Raw genomic sequence first — 20,108 nt, forward strand, 5'->3', positions numbered from 1 at the left:
TGCTTTGCACATGGTTGATACTCTGTGGACCCTGGCAAGTGAGTGGATGAAATAATGAAGCATCATTCTCCAGTTTTCAGTTGCTACTTCTCCCTAGTACTCAATCCTGTCTTAGTTGCTGGCCATTTTATATCCAAGTATCTATCATAGCTTCCCCCTCAGAGTGAAGTACCAGGCTCTGTGGTGGATTTTGCTACTCAGAGGGTTGAACTGCTGGCAGTCTCATCTCCAAATAATGGAGTAAGGCTAGAGGGAGAGGGAGAAGAAGAGGCTGGGCACAGGAGAGACAATCGGGGAGTAGGGGGGGAGAAAGGGAGGGAGAAAGAAATTTCTCATCAGACTTTAAGTAGGTAAAAGTTAAAACAGGTCTTTCAATTCCTTTCCCCTTTGCTTTGTTCCTTCTAAAACATTAAACTGTGCTGAGAGTGCACATTTATCATCGTTGATCTCCAGCGAGTAATTATATAAGGTTTCATCCAACTGCATTTCCTTGTTCTTCCCTAAGGAGCTAAGAAGCTCCTCATTAGTAGCTTATACAGTCCGAAGTTAGGATACGCATCAGCGGCACTGGAGGGATGAGGACCGTCAGGAAGGGTGGGAACCTTAAGGAAGCTGTGCATTTAACTGGCTTGTCTCCTGATGCCATTTGAGCCTGTCTTGAGTTAAGAGTCTCCCAGCTGCTCCTCTCAGATCCATTTCCAATTATAAGGCTAACTGGACATGGTCTGCTGTACAGAGTTTCGCTTCAGGTGGTGGCGTGTGGAGAAAGAATGTCCTACAAATTCAGGTGTTCTCCACCGTTCCTTCTGACTATCGGGTTCTTAAAGAAGTGGTCTCTGATGTGGAATTTAGTGAGCAGGATAGTTAAGTGCCCTTGAGATCAACACTTACTAAATGAAAGAGGAAGGAAGCCTGAGTGGGCCGAGGGTGAAGTTAAGCTGTGATGCAGGCTCAACAATTTTTTTTCTATCTCCTCAGGAGGCTCTGGAGTTAGAATGGCTCTTTGGGGTCATCTCCAGTTGGTCCGAGATGGCCTGGACTCTAAAATACCAAAGCATTCTGTCTTTGGATGTGGGCTACTCTGGAAAGGGCATGGCTTCAGATGAGGTAGCTCTTTTTAGTCTTGGCAATCTCTAAAGGGGCTGAGAGCATTCCAAGTGGCAGAGATAACAAGACCTTCATTGGAGGGGATCCCAGTATCCAACACACTGACCTTTGCAGGGGAAGAAAAATTTTTCTTTCTACCCATCTAGGTTTTTGACTAGGGCCCCTGTAAAAAAGGATAGATTAACAAGAGAGAAATAAATGGAAATTTATTAACATAGTTATTTCATATATACCTGGGAGAAATCTAGGGAATGAGTAACCCAGAGATGGCTTAGAATTCAGGCTTTAATATCATCTTCAACTAAAACAAGGGAAAGGATATAGAGGAGGCAAGTTTTAGGAGAGTGGCCAGGAAATGTAAGGTAAATAAGGGTAAGGTCCTAAGGTTTAAGTCTATGCCTTTCTTATTGATAAATTTCTCATGATTTAGAGTCATCCTTCTCTTCCTACTTTAAAGCAGAGGTTTCCTTAGTGAAATTTCCCTTACAAAAGGCATATTTTGAGGGGGATATATTCTGGTCTTCTACACCTTCCATGGTCTGGGAACTTTTATATAGGTTAAGTGCTCAAGAAGAGAACCCAAATCACGACTTAAAACATAGTTGGAGTCAAATAATGTAGTAGAGTGCTAGAACAGGCTTGTCCATGCTCTGAGAGCTGATTATTTATTAGGTATCTAGGAATCTTGCAAGCCAGTTGCTCAAACATTGGCTTCTTGAAATGGGCCATGGTAAGAGTAGTTAGACCACAGAAATTGTCAAGTCCTACAAATCTGAGCTTGTGGGCTTTTTTTTTTTTTCCTCCAGAGAGATGATTTACTAGCACACCAGTGAAAATATGCCTATATCATTGCATTTTTAGGAGAACTGGAAATACCATACACCTCATTTTTCATCTCACGAAAAAGTTCTTTGCCACATGATGACTGTCTTAAAATTCCACTGTTAGAGCTGCATATCTTCAGCTTAAACTGACTGCTTCTAAGGTGATATAGATAAATGCATAAGGTTTTTGTCTTAGTCCTTTTGGGCAGCTATAGCAAAAATACCATAGTCTGGGTGACTTAAACAACAAACACTTATTTCCCTCAGTTTTAGAGACTGGAAAGTCCAAGATCAAGACACAGGCATATTTGGTGTCTGGTGAGAGCTAGCTTCCTGGTTATAGATGACTGTCTTCCTGCTGTGTCCTTACATGGTAGAAAGAATGAGAATGCTCTCTGTTTTCTTTTATAAGGGCACTAAACCCATTATGAGGGCTCTTCGCTTATGACCCAGTGACTTTCCAAAGGCCTCACCTCCTAGTACCAACACTTTAGGGGTTGGATTAACATATGAATTTTGAGGAGACACAAATATTCAGTCCATTGCAGTTTTGCAGTTGCACCTAGAGCTGAATCCTATCTATGTCATTTCTAGCACTGAGATCTTGAAAAGTTAACTTCTCATATTTTTTTTCATCTATGAAATAGATCAGTGTTACCCATGTTAGAGGATGGCTTTACAAAATAAGTGAGAAAAAGTTACATTTAGTGTTCGGTGTGCTGTAAATATTACTCTGCTTCCTTAACATCTGCCCTTGGCAAGCATGGATTCCCCTCTTGGGGCAAAATTTGAGGAAGGCATGTTGGAGGAACTTTGGTGTTATTTTTTAATTCATCATACTTAAGGTAGATGCACTGTTTGAAAAACACATCATTTTAATTTTAAATCAGGCTGTTTGGCATCTATCTTCTGCTGATTTCAGCACCTCCTCCTCCTTCCCCCAAATCCCCTCAAGCATGCCTGCTGTGACTGCGGTCCTTGCTGACTCAGCCCTTCACTGTCCAGCTTCCCCAGGCCAGTTGCTCCCTGGTGAGGTCTTGTGATGGGGAAGCTGCCCGCACGTTTCAAAGTTAGGTGAGGCCAAAAAGAAACTGTGGGGCTGCAGTGCTCCCATATGTTCTGAGGGTTGGAAAGCACAGTTTCTTTTGCCTATAATATAAAGATTGGCCAAGATTAAGACCAATTCCAGATTGGGGAAAATCACTCTTGATGCACAAGTTTTCAATTGTGTTGGATGCCTTTCCTTTTGTAATTCTTACCTTGGTAATGAGGAGTAAATACTCTTGGTGAGATGGGGACCAGTCCCTTCTCACACCCACCTGTTATTTTCTCTTCCCCTGCTTATATCGAGCCAATATTAGAACAGGAGCCTCCCCACCCCACGCCACCCTCCCACCCCCGTCATTTTAATATCACAGCTAGTGGCGGGAGGTAGGCTATCCATACAATGAAGGGCAGGCCCACAAAGGACCAGCAGCCAATCGAAGTTGTGTGTAGGCAGTTAAAAGGCCTGGAGTCTGGGTGCCTAGGTTCAAAGGAGGAAACCAGATCATTTGATTTTCAAACTGGAACTCTTGAGAGTGAATGGGGCCATGATAATTAGGCCAGGACAACAAGTATTACCTGGGACTATTCTGGTCAAACCAGAAGGTATGGTTATGTTAGTAAAGGCTCACAAAGATAATAGACATAATTTCATGTGTCAAGAATCTTATGCAGAAACATAGGAAACTCTGGCCATCAGTGTCTAGGTGCTGTGGCAATGATCTAGAAAACCTAGGTGGTCTTTATGTATTTTTAGCCAATGAGGGCACATCCAGCAGTGGAGTGGGTAACCCGAACCCACAGGTGGATGGCAGATGGAATATTGTAGTTAAGAAGGCAGCCCCTGGCACTGTATTACTTGTTTCAAATGCTACTCACCAGCTGTGCGACGTTGGATGAGTTACTTAATTTCTCTATACTTCAACTTCCCCTTTATAAAATGGAATATTCCTAACTACATTGTGATTTGCAAATGAGAAAATACATGTAAAACACTTAGAATAGTGCTGGCTTATAGTAAGCACTCAAGTTATGTTAACTGTTAGTTTTATTATCATTATTTTTATCAACAAAGCAATGAACTCACAATTAGAAGCTAAGATTTGAGTCTAAGTCTTACTATTTACAAGGTATGTGATTTTGTGAAAGCCACATGACTCTCTGAGCCTTGGTTTTACCTCTGTAAAAATGAGCTGTTCACAATACTTATACTAGGGTTGTTGTGAAGAAAAAATGAGAGTCTGTGTATGAAGGCACTTTTAAAACTGTAACAGCCTTTGAAAATGTCAGTTGTTATTTTTATTATTAATTATTATTATGATTAATTGATGATTGGTAACTGTACTAGTATATAAGTGAGGAAGACAGACCTTGAATTTCAGCCCTGCCTAAATTTTAATGACTGTGTGTTCTCTTTTCCAGGGTAGTTGTTATTTCCATTTCAATCTCACCATTATTCTGTGAGGTGAACAGATGTTACTCCTATGTTTCACAATAGGAAACTGAGGCTCTTGAAAGCTTATATGATTTGATCAATATTGATCTGTGGCAGAACTGGTCTTAGGACCAGGTCTCCTGACTCTAACTTCAATGTTCTTTCCACAACTCCATGCTGCCAAACTCAATATTTAGAACTATATAAATGTTTTGTTCACAATTCTCCGCTTAAGTCTGCCTGGGTTTATAGACATTATCTACCTCCAATGAAATACCAGTGTTTATATCTGTCATTTTTGCATGTATAATGTTCACATAGTGTATTTCTAACTTCTGGAACTTTAATCACATAAAAAGTCATCATATAATGTATATGTGCAGTCAAACTGTAATAATTCTACCTAATAAAACTGAAAAAGGAAAAAAAATGACAACAATAATAAAAAAAGTCATCATAGTTTTATGGTATAATATTCTTACAATTTCTCAATGATAATTTATGCTTATTACATGTAATATTACAAATAAATATATTTACATATATTTCACATTTTTCCTATGTAGTTTAAATCAGATAGTCTTTAAAACACTATAACTTACTTTATTTATTATCATAACCTAAACCTTTCCTCAGGCTTTTAAAATTTCAGGATGAACAGCCAATTATAAAACTTCAGGAAAAAAATATATTTATGACATTAGGATAGGGGAAAATTTTTTAAAGTTACCAAAGCTGAATTAAAGTAAAGATGGAGTAAATTCTACTACATTAAACTGAAAAATTTTGCATGAAAAAGACACAATTGATAAAGTTAAAAGGCAATGTCAAAAAGTTTAAAGAGGTGAGAGAATAGAAGAATGTATTTGAAATGTAAGTAACCAAAACTCACAGCGGAAAAAGAAAGTGACAATGAATATACGTATGTTCATGTATAACTGAAAAATTGTGCTCTGCACTGGAATTTGACACAACATTGTAAAATGACTATAATGCAATTAAAAAATGTTAAAAAAAAAATAACCAAAACAGAATAGTAACCAGATTGTATGAAGAACTAATAAACAAGAAAAAGTCACGCTGGGTAATAGATATGATCCAAAATTCACTAAAGAGATATCAAAAAAGGCCAATAAACAAAGGAAAATATGCTTATTTAATTAGTAATGGAAAATGCAAAGAAAACAATAATGTGACATCAGCTTATACTTAACCTTGTGGGTAAAAATTAGAAATTTGTCAGTATTAAGCGGTGGCTAGAATGTGGGGAAATACTCCTATACTCTCCTGCAGAGTGTAAATTGGTATAACCACTTTTAAGTAATTTGTCAGTACATTCTAATATTGACGATTAGTATACCTTATCATCCAGCAGTTCTATATCTAGGTATTTTCTACTTCTGGAGAAATTTATACCTGTACGCAAAGACTTAAGTTCAAGAACATATGTCGTGTTACTTTTAGTCATGGTGACAAATAAGAAACAACCTAATTGTCCTAATTCTCTTGTTAGAGAAAGAAAAAAACAATCATGATACATTCACCAATAGAAGGCTACACAGCAGTGTAAGTGAATGGACATAATACACATGTATTAATGTGGGTAAATCACTTCTGAATGTAAAAAGCAGGATACAAAGGCTAAATTTTGATAAAATTTAAAAATAAAAATACTAATTTTTGCTATGAATACATATATATGAAGTACAAGGATACAGTCATGGGAGAAAGAACACTTTCTAACTTCAGAGTATTTATTACTTCTGGAGAAGGGTAGAGGGAAGGTCTTCAAGTCTGACACATCATTTAAAACTTGTTTGAAGCAAAATTTAAGACATAAATATAATAAAAAGAGAAACAACTCTAATTTAGGATTTCTAAGTTCAGTAGTGCCTCTGAGTGACCCAGTGACCTTCCACATCTCCCTTGAGCTCTCTAGGGGATGATATTAGGTCAGGGCTTTGAATACTTTTTAGCAGAGGAACCTTTCATGCAAAAAAAATCTGAAAATCCTTCCCAACATGTGAAACGGGTGAAATCAAAACTGCTCAGGCAGAAACTGGAGGGCAGAGCCAGGGTGGGCACCAGTGCAGTTGTTCCCACTTCCCATCACCACCGCATCCTCCACAGAGCCCAGGGATCAGCAGAGATCAGTTTGCAGACCCCCAGATGGGTGACCTCTAAGACAGCTTCTCCTTCTGACAACCTGTCTGCGGTGCTGTTTTTCTTAAACAATGGCCTACTTGAGGTAAAGCTTGTTTCTCTGACGAGAGCCTGCCACGTATAAGGGCTCTGTAGGGACCATCTGGAGGGGTGGAAAAATACTTTTCACTGTGAATAACTATCTCCTAATCTGGCTGTTCCTCAGATTTGAATGTTGAGAGTAGGATTTCTCCCCATTAAAAAAAAAATTGATTCACTAACTTTTTGCTGCTCGTATCACTTCCTTACCTCTCTCCACTTATACCTTCATCATTCTATGTCCTGGTCTGCTCTCCTGCATCCTCCTCCCTCAGCCTTTGTCCCTTTGTTCCTCCTTCATCCCTCTGTCTCATCCTAGAGCCATGTATCAGGTTTCTGAGAGAGTCTGACACTCAGCCTCCCAAATGAAGGGCCTAGAACCCACTGCTTCCACATTCTCATCACTCACTCTTTCCTTAACTCCCTGAACCTACTTCTTGATTGAATCAATTGAAAATGATCAACAGCCACTTCTCAACTATGAAATTAAAAGATTTCTCCCGGGCCCTCAAAATTCTGTTCTCAGTCACTGATCCCAGGATGGAGAGTCAGCTTCTGCTTTATCATTCCCTCAGTCAACCAGGTGCAAAAGCATAGGTTCGTTTTGGGTTTTTTATTTTTGCCTCTCTCTTTATTTATTGAGTTTCAGATAAATAAATTATTGGGGAAGGCATGTTCCAAATATGATACTAAGAAATCATTCTGAAAAATTGCTGTTTATCTGAAGTTCCCATTTAACTGGGCGTCCTGTATTTTTATTTGCTAAATCTGACAGTCTTGCAAAAGGGAGCAGCACCTCCTTTTTACACCGTACTTCTTTCTGGCTTTCTTTGTGCATGAACTTTATTCTCCTCTTCTCTCTGATTGTTCCTTCACTGTCTCTCTCCGTGGTACTACCACCTCTTCCCATCCCAGGGTCTATTCTTGGCCCTCTTCTCTGTCCTACAGCACTCATTCCTTCAGAGATCCCATCTATAAGTCATCCTCCATGCTGACGATTCTGGATCATTTCTCCTTGGCGCTGACCGTCCCCAAGTATGCCTTTCCAAATGTCTCACAGACACCTCAGCCTCAGTGAGCAGAGGCTTCAATTAGCCCTCAACTTTTCTGACCCCTCTTACCTCTGCCAAGTCAGCTCCTCTTCAATCATTTTTACTCAGGCAGTCACCCAGGTACAAAAACATAGGTTCCTTCTGGGGTTTTGTATTTTTGCCTCTCTATTTCACCTGCAAGCCCTGCCAATCCTCCCTGCCATATGCCTGGCTTATTCTAAGTAAATATTGCTGGATGAATGGATTCCTCCTGGTGTGTTCCTTTCTTTCCATTCCATATATATATATGGTGAGGCTATGGCAATTTTTGTTACACATGCCAGACATGCTGTTCTATATCTTGCACTTTTACCTTGCCAACAGACTTTAGAAAGCAACCATATCAGTTCGTAGATAGTTTCTTCAGCCTTTCTAACAGTTCATAGTATTCAGTTTTATAGATTACAGTTGACCCTTGAACAACACAGGTTTGAACTGCACAGGTCCACTTATATGCAGATGTTTTTCAATAGCAAATACTATGGTACTTTACGATCTGCAGCACTACATGGTCCAATCTGTGGATGCAGAACCGTGGATAAGGAGGAAATGCAGAAAGGGAAGAACCTTGTGTACAGAGGTCCAACTGTGAGTTGTATACAGATTTTCAACTGCGTGGAGGGCCAGCACCCCTAACCCCTACCTTGGTCAAGAGTCAGCTGTATACTGTGATTTATTTAACCATGATTCTGTGATTTATTTATACCATGATTTATTTAATCCATGGTTCAATTATCCTCAATGCTTTCTTTTTTTCCCATTCATTCATCTGCAATGAATGCTCTTGTCCTGTCATTCCACACACGTGCAAGCATATCTGCAGGACAGATTCTGAGATGAGGTATTGCTGAATCAAATGGTATGGATATTTGACATTTTGATATCTATTGCTAAAATACCCTACTAAGAGATTATACAAATTTATATTCCCCAAAGCCATTTTATTGTTTAATCCTTCTGTGTAAAACTTCTCTAATTTTATCCATGTTTGAACAAATATAGTTCCAATTTATTTACACCGGGTCAGAGAGAGGTTCATAGTCTGGGTAGTACCCACGTGCCAGGCCTTAACTGCCTCTCCTATCACTTAGGAGGTTTACATTGCCTATTTCTGTTCTCCAAGGGCTCCAAGTGCACCCTGGGCCTCCAATCCTCAGTCCATTACTTCAACAGTTTCTTTCACTTAGATTCAGGTACAGTGAACATCTCTTGAGAAACAATCAGGGTTGGGTACCAAGTAGAATTCTTTACATCTGTTATCACATCTAATCCTCAAAAGCAATTCTAGGAAGTAGGTATTTGCATGCCCATATTGCAAATGAGGAAACTAAGGCTCAGAGAGATTAAGTAAATAGACTAAGCTCATCTGATTAGTAGCTGATGTATTTTCCTCAGACATTCTGAATTTATTCTTTTTTCTCCCACTCTAGTGCTGCTCACAGCAAAGCATAACTTAGGGCAGAGGAAAGGAAATGCACACCTTTGAGTTGTCTCTAGGTACGTTCCCACAGCTGCCTGCCCTGAGAGAGACAAGTTTTCTTTGAAGTCCCCAATTTATAATAAAAATGCATACAAATTTTGAATTTCACTTTTAGATATGCCTGCATTTTAAAAATATTTAAAATATTTCAAATTGCTTAGTATCAAATATAACTGAAACTCCAGGAAGCTGCCAGTTTCCTCTGTGGCTTAGTGAACCCTGGCTCACTGCTCCCAGGGCAGACAAAGGAGCATGGTTCTGAATGTTGATGCCCCATGGAGAAGCTCCTACCTGTCTTTCAAAACCCAGCTTATGTGCTGCTTCAACGTGAAGCCTCCCTACAGGGTCAGCAAGCCCAGACAGGTGTCTCTGTCCTAGAGAACTCGGAATTACAGCTTAGCCCCCTGCCTTGTACTGACACTGCACAGCACCTTTCCTATCTTTGACTATAACCTTCATGGATTCAGTCCATCTATCATATATCCTCAAGAAGTTTGCAGCTGAGAAGAAGCTTGTTAGATTTCTAATGAACAAAGCATTGAATATGAGTGAATACATTATTGTGTTAACCATTTTTACTTTTCCAAAAGAACTGGGAATTGCCAAAACAATGAAAGTCTTCTTCTAAGTCCCAACTTCTCTTTAACACTGTTAAATCTCGCTTTAAGTAGTTGTGTTAGCCTGGTACTCCCCTGGAAAATACACGTTTAGTTTGCCCATGCATGTACACCCCATTCCCAGTGATGTCCCTGTCACATTGATTGACACTGGGCATGCCATTCATTTCTTCTTTGTCTCTGGAAAGCAGGAATAACTGCATTTACCAGCTACCACTCAGGAATGTTGTCAGAATTGATGAAACGATGTTTCTAAAAGGCCTCTTTGGAAGTAATATGCCCCATAAATCACAGTCCCCATTAGAGTGGTTATTTTAGTACTTGGTTATTTAGTAGTTGCATAGAACACTGGTATTTCTTCCTAGATAATTCATATTGAGTTGCTGAGTGCCTTAATACTCAGGTCCAAACAGAGTTTTGTATCTGTAACCTTCTGATTAACTTAAGAACTAAACTTGGTACCTTTCCTTTCTACTCTTGGAAGTTTTCAAGTTGATTATCTCTATGAACATATGTCCGGCCCATTCCCAGCCAAATACTGGTGTATATATGAGACAATAGGTAATACTTGTACTAGTTGAATATATTGATATTTTTCTGTCCCTTATGTTATCTGGTATTTAAAAAAAACTGAATCCCAATATTTAAAAATCTCACTTAAAGCATCCATAATTCTTTTACCTCAGGGTTTCAGGTCTGTTTCTCCAAATTAGCCATTCTTTGTATAGGATGATAGACCATCTAAAAACTGAATGTTCTGCATTTTTAAATTCTAGTAACTGTCTATAAACGTTCTGTCCACAGTTACTAGTTCTAGATGGGAAAATAAAAAAGTCAGTCCCTCAGTTCCATTGGCCTACACTTAAGTTGCTCAGTATCTCATGTGGCTTGTGGCTACTGTATTAGGCAGTACAGTAATGGCACATTTTCACCATCACAGAAAGTTCTATTGGACAGTGCTGGTCTGTAATATTTGTGTCTTAAGACTAATGTCTTTAGCTGAAATATTCTTTAACTTTCTGTTCTTCCAAATCACATCTATCTTAGATTTTTCCTCCTCATGCTGTAATGAAAATTTTTAGTTGTTTGGGTTTTAAAAACAGTCTCACCTCCAAGGCCACGATTTGAACACAAAGTCCGAGAAAAATGACGTGTGGAATCGCCATCTGGAGGTTGGTGCAGCAGCAGATCCAGACATCTCTGAGAAATTGTCTAGGATTGGAGTTACTCCCAGAACTCTGATTTAGCAGTTTCTAAGCTTATAGCAAGTCTGAAAGGAACACAAATCTGTTTTGTATATACAAATAAATCCTCGTATGCTGGATGCCATTCTCAGCCTGCCAGTTTGATCTGGTTGTTCCAGAAAATATAATTCAATAGCACATTAGTTAACCTGCATGAAGGGAATGGGGCATTCTGATTATTGAAATGTTCTGGTTGAGTGATTAACCTGATTTTTGCAGAAAAACTGCTGAGGCAAGGAATTTTTTGTCCAAGATGTTGTGCCACTGTAATTCTCTCTCCCAGATGACCACAGCTGCATTGCTTCACTCCTCTAGAACTCAGAAATACATCTCTTTGCTAAAAACTTTCAAAGATGAAATTGATATTCTCTCAAAGAGGCCTCATAAAAATAGATCAATATGGTATTTCAGATAATTTTAGAAAAAATAGTAAACTTAAAAGGAAAAGTAATATTTTTGCCCAAATATTTCACTTTTAACCTTCAAGAGTTCCTGACAACAGGGCAATTTCTTCAAATATCATAACTTGAAAATATTTATTCAGATATTTAATTTTCTTTAGTAATAAATAGTTACAAATGCTTACTAGCTGTTAGGCAATGCTATGAGGGCTTTGCAAACATTAATTCAGTTAATTTTTATAACTACCATAGAATTATGTATCAAATTATTATGTTCATTTTAAAGATAGAGAAAGTAAGGCACAGAAACCTATGGATGCGCCAAGCTGATCTACTTGAATGCTCACTAGTACGAAAGGTTGTAGCATCAGTGAGGTTTATGAAGAGGGGACCCAGGCAGCTCCTACTTCACCCACTCATCCCTTCCCAAATAGTGGCTGAGTAGAGCTGAAGGGCTGGGAGGGGGAAAGGAGCAGAAGGACTCCAGCAATGTCAGCTAGGCCCAAAGAAGAAAATACAGTTAAGAAAATCTTTTAATCTTACTTAAATAATTCCTATGTGTGATGTGTAAGGTTGTTAGGGCCATATATAATTCATTCTATTTTAATAGATTTGATTCTCAAAGGTATTTTTTTTCCAATTTAGAAAATGTATATCGAGCAATGGGCTAGCACTGGGAGGGATGAAAGTAACACAGAACTGATGAAGGAAGGCATCATTGTGATCCTTGATAGGTTCCCAATTTAATGGGGAAAACTGTCAAGCTGAAACCAACAATCATATAAAAACACATGCTATAAGGGAAGGTACAAAGTGCCGAAAGAGCATAGAAGAAACATTGGTCAGTTTTGACTGGGGAAATGAAAGCATGTTTCAGAAAGGAGTAGCTTTTGAGATCCAGCTTCAGAGAGGAGTAAGAATTCAGGCATAAAAGGGGGAGGAAATTAGAAATTATAGTTGTGAAACTCATACATCTGAAAGATTTTGATGAGCACTGTAATGATAAGGAGGCCTTAGTGGTGAAATAATGAAGGGCAGCGTGTGTGTGGGTGTGGGTGTGGGTGTGGGTGTGTGTGGGTGTGTGGTGGCGGGGAGAGAGAGAGAGAAAGGCACAGAGAGAGAGAAAATAAGGAAGAAGAGACTGAGTCTAAGGAAGGTTTTAAAGATTAAATGAGTTTTCATTTTCAGACTGCCCAGTAAATAGCAGATATTGGATTCAAGAATTTCTACATCTCATTTCATCCTACTTCATACCAAGAAATATTTATTTTTTGGGCTAAGTTTATTTTAACATTTAAGTAAAAGCCAATAAACAAATACTAGAAAAATCTATTTTCACTTTTAAATGTGTTTTTTTCTAGAATCTGGAAAATATTTTGAACATTGGAAGGGATAAAATAGGGAAAACTAAGACTAAATTTCTAAAACTGTTTTATTGGGGAAAACTTTAAATAAATCCTTGTCAAAAGCTAAAATGTTTGAACGCTACCAGACCCTTCAACCAGGAAAAAAAAAAACCAAAATAGAATAAAAGCATTTAACGTATGAGGAATGAATAATTAATCAAAGTAAAAGGAAAAAGTTTTCTTTGCCTAGAGAGGTTTCATTGAAGTTTTTTGTTGTTATTATTCTTATTAGCTACAGAATTGAGTATAAGTTTTACATTTAAAATATTACTTTACAGTTGTATTCAATTATGAATTTCTAAGTTTGCATTTTCTCTTATTTTCATCTCTGCTGATTTAATAGCATTTTAATATGTCTCATACAACCTTAGCAAAGGTGACCAAAACTGTTTTGTTTTATTTTTAAACCTATTTTTAGTAGCACCAAGAAGCATCTTCCTAACTCCACTTTTGTCTTTTCTGGCAGATGACATTTGACCCAGAAATCTTCTTCAATGTTTTACTGCCACCAATTATATTTCATGCAGGATATAGCCTAAAGAAGGTAAATATACAGTGATTATTTTCTTCTTTTATCATTAAGTAGAGAATTTTGCCAGCACTAATGAAAAAACAATTATTTTATTTTATTGGTTTACCTATTTGGTAAGAATATCATTATCTTAGATCATGTAATATAGATTCAAATCTGACATTCTTAGACTTCTTCTAAACCTGTTCTGTCCAATACACTGGCCATTAGCCATGTGTAGCTATTAAGCCCTTGAAATGTGGCTAGTCTGAATGAAGATGTGCTTTAAGCGTAAAATATGCGCTGAATTTTACTCAGTGTTAGAAAAAGAAGGTAAAATATGTCAGTAATGCTTTATAGTAATTTCATGTAGAAATGATATTATTTTGCATATATTGGGTTAAATGAAACATATTATCAAAAATTCATTTTGCTTTTTTTAAACTTATTTTATTGCAGCTACTAGAAAAAGTTTAATGACATATGTGGTTTGCATTGTATTTCTATTGGGCAATATTATTCTAGATGATTGTAACCAAAGAGTTTGCTATTAATTAACATCAGGTTTAACCATCAAGGTGACAACTTAAGATTGCTTTGCTAATACTCAACTGTTGATGCTCACAGAGAGAAAGTCCAGTTTTGCAGTTCCTATGCACTTTCATGACATTGCTTAGGTGCAGCCTGAATGTGCACATTTCCCAGATTAGGAATTCACATCATAGTTTAAATGCTAGCACCCCCTGTGCCACAAAGTGAGGCTCTGACCTGAATGAGTTTTGGGAAGCAGAGGTAGTGAGCTGCTTTTCTACTGCCCACTCCCCGCTCCGGAGACTCCTGCGGCTCTCCTCCCTTTGGCCTCTGGGCTCCAGCAGCCAGGGTGGCTTGTTCAGTACAGACCTGATTTTCTGGTGTTCTCCAGGCTCCCTCTTGCTGTCAATTCTGGCTACTCAGACACCACTTGCAGAACCGGAAGGGAGTTTTCCCAAGCAAGCACTGGAAAATATTTAGAAGGCTGGATTCATTCCCATAGTGCTTTCTCCTCCACAGCCCCGAGACTAAGCAGCATTTTTGTGTGATTCATTAAAATAAACTGTTGTAGGTGATTAAGTTTTTGTTTCATCACATTCAGAAGAAATATAAATCAGAGATCCAATAAAAGCCAAAAGGCAACTTAAATCTTTTAGAATGGTATTTTTTAAGTGCTAAAGGGGTCCCAGTGACAACAGAACTTCTTAAAAACTCTGTCTTCCTTTAATCATTCCAGAGTCCTGCGTGGCCATTGCCCCAGTCCTGTCCCTCCCTCCCGGGTCCAGCCAGGTCTGGCAGTCGTTTCTCTCTTCTCTACCCTGTCACCTACCAGAAGTATTTTTTCCCTTTTCTTTGGAACCCTCCATCTTTTGCAGTGTAAATCTTAAGTCTTGTTTATACAGTAAGGCCAGGAACTGAGGCTCCAAAAACAAAACTTGCCGAAATAGTGAAGGAAGGGAGAGACTGTGAAAACTCATATATTTATTTTTACTTCCTGTTACACTAAGAAAAAAACCCTGATGTGCTATATGAAATATATATATTTTTTATCCCCAGAGACACTTTTTTCAAAACCTTGGATCTATTTTAACATATGCCTTCTTGGGAACTGCCATCTCCTGTATCGTCATAGGGTAAGTGACATTCAGAACTCAAGTTCCAGAAGGCTGTGGGGCCAGTCGTCTGTGGGAGGGATCTCACATTTCCTGGACCCTTACTGACTGTATGAATTATCTAGTTTTTTCAGTGTATCACGTCTTTACACATTTTTCTGACTCAGTTCCAAGGCTTGCGTGTCTTCATGCCTTTCGTTGCAAATCAAAGCAAACTAGAATTAGATTGTTGGATTTTCTCTGTGAGTTTTGGACTTCTGACTTAGGAAATGTGGATAATTTGGCTTAAGGTATGAGAAGCAAAATGCCTTTTTTCCCTTTTTGGCTTAAATAACGCAGATAAGCATATTGTATTCTTTTTCCATCTCTTTGCGGAACCTTACCTCTATTTGACAGGAATACATTAGTAACTATATGTCAAGGGTTTTACTTCTAAGGGAAAGTTGGCAAGAGAGCAGTCTGAGACAGGCATCTCCAAAGATCAGCAGAGGTGTTTAGTGCTGGGATGGCTTTTCGGTTGATACACTGTAGAATGCAGACTTGTTTTTTCTCATTACATTTTATTGGCTATACTGCTAAGCCCCAAGTCTAACTATACAGACTCTAGCTTGCAGCTCATCATAAAGTAAAATGTGGTACAAAATGGTGAAGCCAATCCAATTCACTTATAATCCTATCCAATACATTAAATCTCCACTGCAAAAAACATGGCCAGCTTCTATGTCTGTGGTGGTGTGGATGTCTTAAATTGTCTGACACAGCCAGTTCTACCCTGGAATTTTATTGCATAAGTTGTTACATCCCTAACACAAGAAACTGAGGCTAAAAATACACATTAGTCACTCATCCAGTCCTTTCCTTATGAAGTGTTTAGTGCGTGTCACTGGAAGGCTAAGAAGTTATCATTACTTGGACCTGAAAGCCGGACAGGGTTATATTGAATTCTCTTGTAAATTTTTTATTGATTCAAGCCTAGAACAACTCGGGCTACGTTATATGGAAATGTCCGGTATGATGAAGACAGTGAGGAAGCTGAAAATTTCAGCACCTGTAAGTGGAGGCTTGCCGAGACACAGACTGGGGAGCCCCATCAAGTCTGGACAGCTAAGGTCTGCCAACTGTTTGTGGTTGAGAGACACAGTGGATTTGATCCTTCTCAAAGCACATTCAGGGAAGGTTTTTCTGTTCTGTGGGTATGCCATAGCTCAGTATCCAAATTTCAAAGCTGGCAAGGGCCTCAGAGATTTGTGTAATTAAAACTCCTACTTATGAAGATGAGGAATGTAACATCTTAAAAGGTAAATTAATTCTTTCAGTCTCACCATCTATGAGAAGTAGGGCATCGGTCAGGAAAAAATTCAGAACTTCTGCTCTTGACCCAGCAGGGCTTATCAACCCCCCTCTTCACTTAGCAATTTCTCTTGAATTCTTATATTCCCTAATCATTGTTCCTATACATTGACAAAAGACTCTGAGATATGTGGACTCTCAACAAATATTTATCAGTTTGTAGCAAAGATTGATCTTTAGCAGTTCTACAATATGGAAATCTGAAATTTATAATGGATCCAAATTCTAAACTTGTGGACAATGTTGTCAAATTATAGAATAATCAGTTTCATTATTACCCTGTTTCCTTTGCATAGCTGATTTTAAGTATACTTAAGTGTATGCATTTATATAATATGCTTTTACTATCATAAAAATCTATACAACTATTTTTTAAAGCACAACATTGTGTGGTGTGAGTGTATGTGTTCACACATGTGCATCATATATAATTGACTTGTTCTTAAAAATTTCAGTTCAGGAGATCCAGTGATATGTATTTACTGGAGTTGAGAAACTCTTCTAATTGAGTTTTAAGCTACAATCAATAATTTGTAATGGAGAGTGATTTGAATAAAATCTTTTAGAACCATGTTCTTTGTTTGAAGAACAAAAACTTGTAGGATGTCTTCTTAATGTGGGTCATTAGGGTCATTAGATTAAAGTGCAGAAGGGATAGATAGTTAAGATTTTAGGATCTTATCCAGCAAGGTAAGGGAAACCACTGAAGAGCTTTAGCTTGAGGGTAACAAGGTCAGATTTACACTTTAGGAAGGTCATTCTGGTGGCCATGTAAACGAGAAATTTTGAATTGGGAAAAAGACAGCAAGGGGACTGTGTATGAGACAATTTCCCGGCTGGGTTGGAAGAGAGGAGGGCCTAGTCTCAGGCAGTGGCAGTAAAAGTGGATGTGGAATCATTAACTTGTTAAAATCCTGAGAGAATGGGGTCATCCAGGGCAAGTGTGTGGAGTGAGAAAAGCAAGGTACCTGGGCAGTAGCACTGTTTGAAGAAAGGGAAGAGGTACCCACCAAGCACTATCCAGTACTGGGCCAAAGAAACAGGAAGCAAACCAGCAGGGTGTGTGTCTGAAAGTCAAAGGAAGACGTGGATGGAGGATGGACAGTGTCTAACACACGGGGGGGGGTCAAGGGGGATAGGAGTAGGTATCCACTGGATTCAACCTCTAGGGAATGATGGGTGACTTGACACATCCATCCTGTGGGCAGAAATAAAGGAAGAGTATTGGTAGGGTCAGTTGTTTTTGATACTGTACGATGAGAAACAACACTTTATTTTTATGCTGATCTCCAGACACAATTTCAGAAATTCTGAAGGAAAGGCACAAACTTCAATTCAGACCAAACTGACACTTTCATATTTTGGTGACTTCCATTGTGTGTCACTCAAACGTACCCTTAAACCTTAGAAAATGACCAGTTATGTATTTCTGGTAAGTTAATGCTGATAAAAACAACACAACAAACATTTATGGAGTGCTTGATGTGTACCATACCCTTTTAAAAGTACTTTACATGGATTATTTCATTCATTCCAAATAATCCTGTTAAGCACATATTGCTATTACCCTCATTTAACAATTGAGACAACTGAGGTTGAGAGAGAATGAGTGTAAGTAATATGGCTGGTATTAGTAACTAAATAGTTTGGCTCCAGAGTCAAATTCCAAAAATGCGCTTTACTTCTATTTATTTTTGGCACTAAAAATAACATTTAAAATATTAAACTAGAAAATAAAATGGTGTAAACCAGTCAATAGTTACTAACATGCGACATGTTTCTTCATTTATCCCTTTAGAAGTTCTCACAAACATAAGATATTTTTATTAGGGGATCCCATCTGAAAGGAATCCAGATTTTTAAGGGGAATTAAGGATGTCCAAGTTTATGCAGAAATACTCATACTTGCATGAAATGGGCAGGAGGAGGGATTCAGGGCAGTCAGTTAGATTGGACTCTGAGAATAAAATTATAAAGCAGGTAGTCATCTAATGAAGAGGGGTGAGTAGTTGGATTTTCCATCATCAGGTGCATTAGTCCTGTTGCATATGGGGAATACTGTGCAAGTTTCCAAGCTGGAGAGTAAGTTTCACAGGGCAGTGTAAGAGAATGTGGAAACTGATGCCAGAGAGTCAGCTGAGAGATGGCCATAAAGCCCAGGATCAGAAATGTATAAGGATGTGAAGATCATGAAGAGGGAGTGTGGAACGTGAATGAAAACTTGGCTAGTGGGCCATAGTGTTCTGTAGGTAAAGACTGTGTCTAATCAAAATACAGGTTGGTTTTAGAGCTGGATTCAGATGCTTTATAGGAATTGGGATCATTGGGTCCATTTAAATGAAAGAGTTCTTAAGTTTTATTAAATTCATTTCATTTCAAAAATTGGATGTAAAGCATCTTTCATATTACAAGGGAAAGTTTTACAATATCTCTCTGCCAATAAAATCAAGAAATCTTAAAAAAAAATTTTTTTTTAAGCTTGGATTATTCTTAAAGAATTCAACTGCCTTTCTTGGCCTCTCACCCATTCTATCACTTAGGAAATGTTTTAAATACATCTCTGTTTTAAAATAAAACCCATGTATTTGAATTATTTCTCAATTCACCTGCTCCATCTTTGGGGGCTTTTCCTTTATCTTTGATTTCATGTCTCCACCCTTATGGTGACACAGATATATCATCTCAATGACAACCTACCTAATGCTTATGTCAGCACATACATGTCTGTCCTAAGAATTTATTAGTAACCATGAAATGCTTCTTCTTTAAGAGCAATGAAAACGATATCCTTTTGACTTCTCTGTTAATGAGGAATTAAAACGAATGCCACAGTTCTAAAAATATTTGGAGAAAAAGACATGGATCTAAATGATGAAGAATGGGATTTTGGTTTTTAAAATAGCTCATTTTTAAATCGCATCCCATGTGCCAGAAACTGACCTATGCTTTTTACACACATTATCTCATTTTATTCCTGTAATGCCCCTATGAGATAGATACTATTATTATCCTTATTTTATATCCATGGACGCTGACGTTGAGACTTGCTCAAGGTTACACAGTAAGTAAATGGTAATAAATGGCAAAGCCAGTCTGACTTCAGAACAGACACTCTTAAAATCTCCTTGTCTTCCTCCCCCTCCTGAGTTAGGCCCTTACATTTCCTGTAGTGTTTCCTGTAGTTTGATGAATAGCTATATCTGCCAGACAAACCAAGCCCTAAATAATTTCAGATTCATACATTTATCATTATGGCTAGCAATTATGAAAAAAATCTGCACATTAAGAATGAGCTGTGAATACGATTGCAAAGTAGAAATGGAACCTGTCTTTTCTTATTGGAGGTATTTGGAGGGATAGTCTAAGTCCATTTTACTTGCTTAGAATTGCTAGACTCTGGGTAATACACTCTGGAAAACCTGGCTTCAGAAATGTGAGGTTGTTTATATTATTCAAATCAACATTCCTCTGAAATGTTGGTTTTCCTGTTGGGTTCCTTAATAAACCACCAAGCACACCTGACACTTTGCCCTCTTGTGTCATTGTGCCTGCTGACCTGGGGACCTCAGGCCTAAGTGCCAGTGGCGCTGGTTCTGGAATTGCTGTTGCTCTGTCCTTAACTAGGATAAGGTATGGCGAGGTTCAGTAGTCTTAAAATGCTGACTCCTAAACCTGAAAGAAGGGACAAGGAACTAAAACCAAATCCTGAAGAGG

At 38.2% G+C, this 20,108-nt stretch overlaps 1 protein-coding gene across 1 annotated transcript in view; it reads left to right on the forward strand.

Moving 5' to 3' along the window:
- SLC9A9 (solute carrier family 9 member A9) overlaps positions 1-20,108 on the forward strand; it is a 500,318-nt gene that overhangs the window by 24,868 nt on the left and 455,342 nt on the right. Inside the window, exons 3-4 of the mRNA XM_010952224.3 lie at positions 13,357-13,434; positions 14,989-15,065. Of these exons, the coding sequence (XP_010950526.2) occupies positions 13,357-13,434; positions 14,989-15,065 (155 nt within the window). The remainder of the gene's footprint in view (positions 1-13,356; positions 13,435-14,988; positions 15,066-20,108) is intronic.

Source organism: Camelus bactrianus, chromosome 1 (assembly GCF_048773025.1).
Source record: "Camelus bactrianus isolate YW-2024 breed Bactrian camel chromosome 1, ASM4877302v1, whole genome shotgun sequence".
In the NCBI taxonomy this organism is placed as follows: Eukaryota; Metazoa; Chordata; class Mammalia; order Artiodactyla; family Camelidae; genus Camelus; species Camelus bactrianus.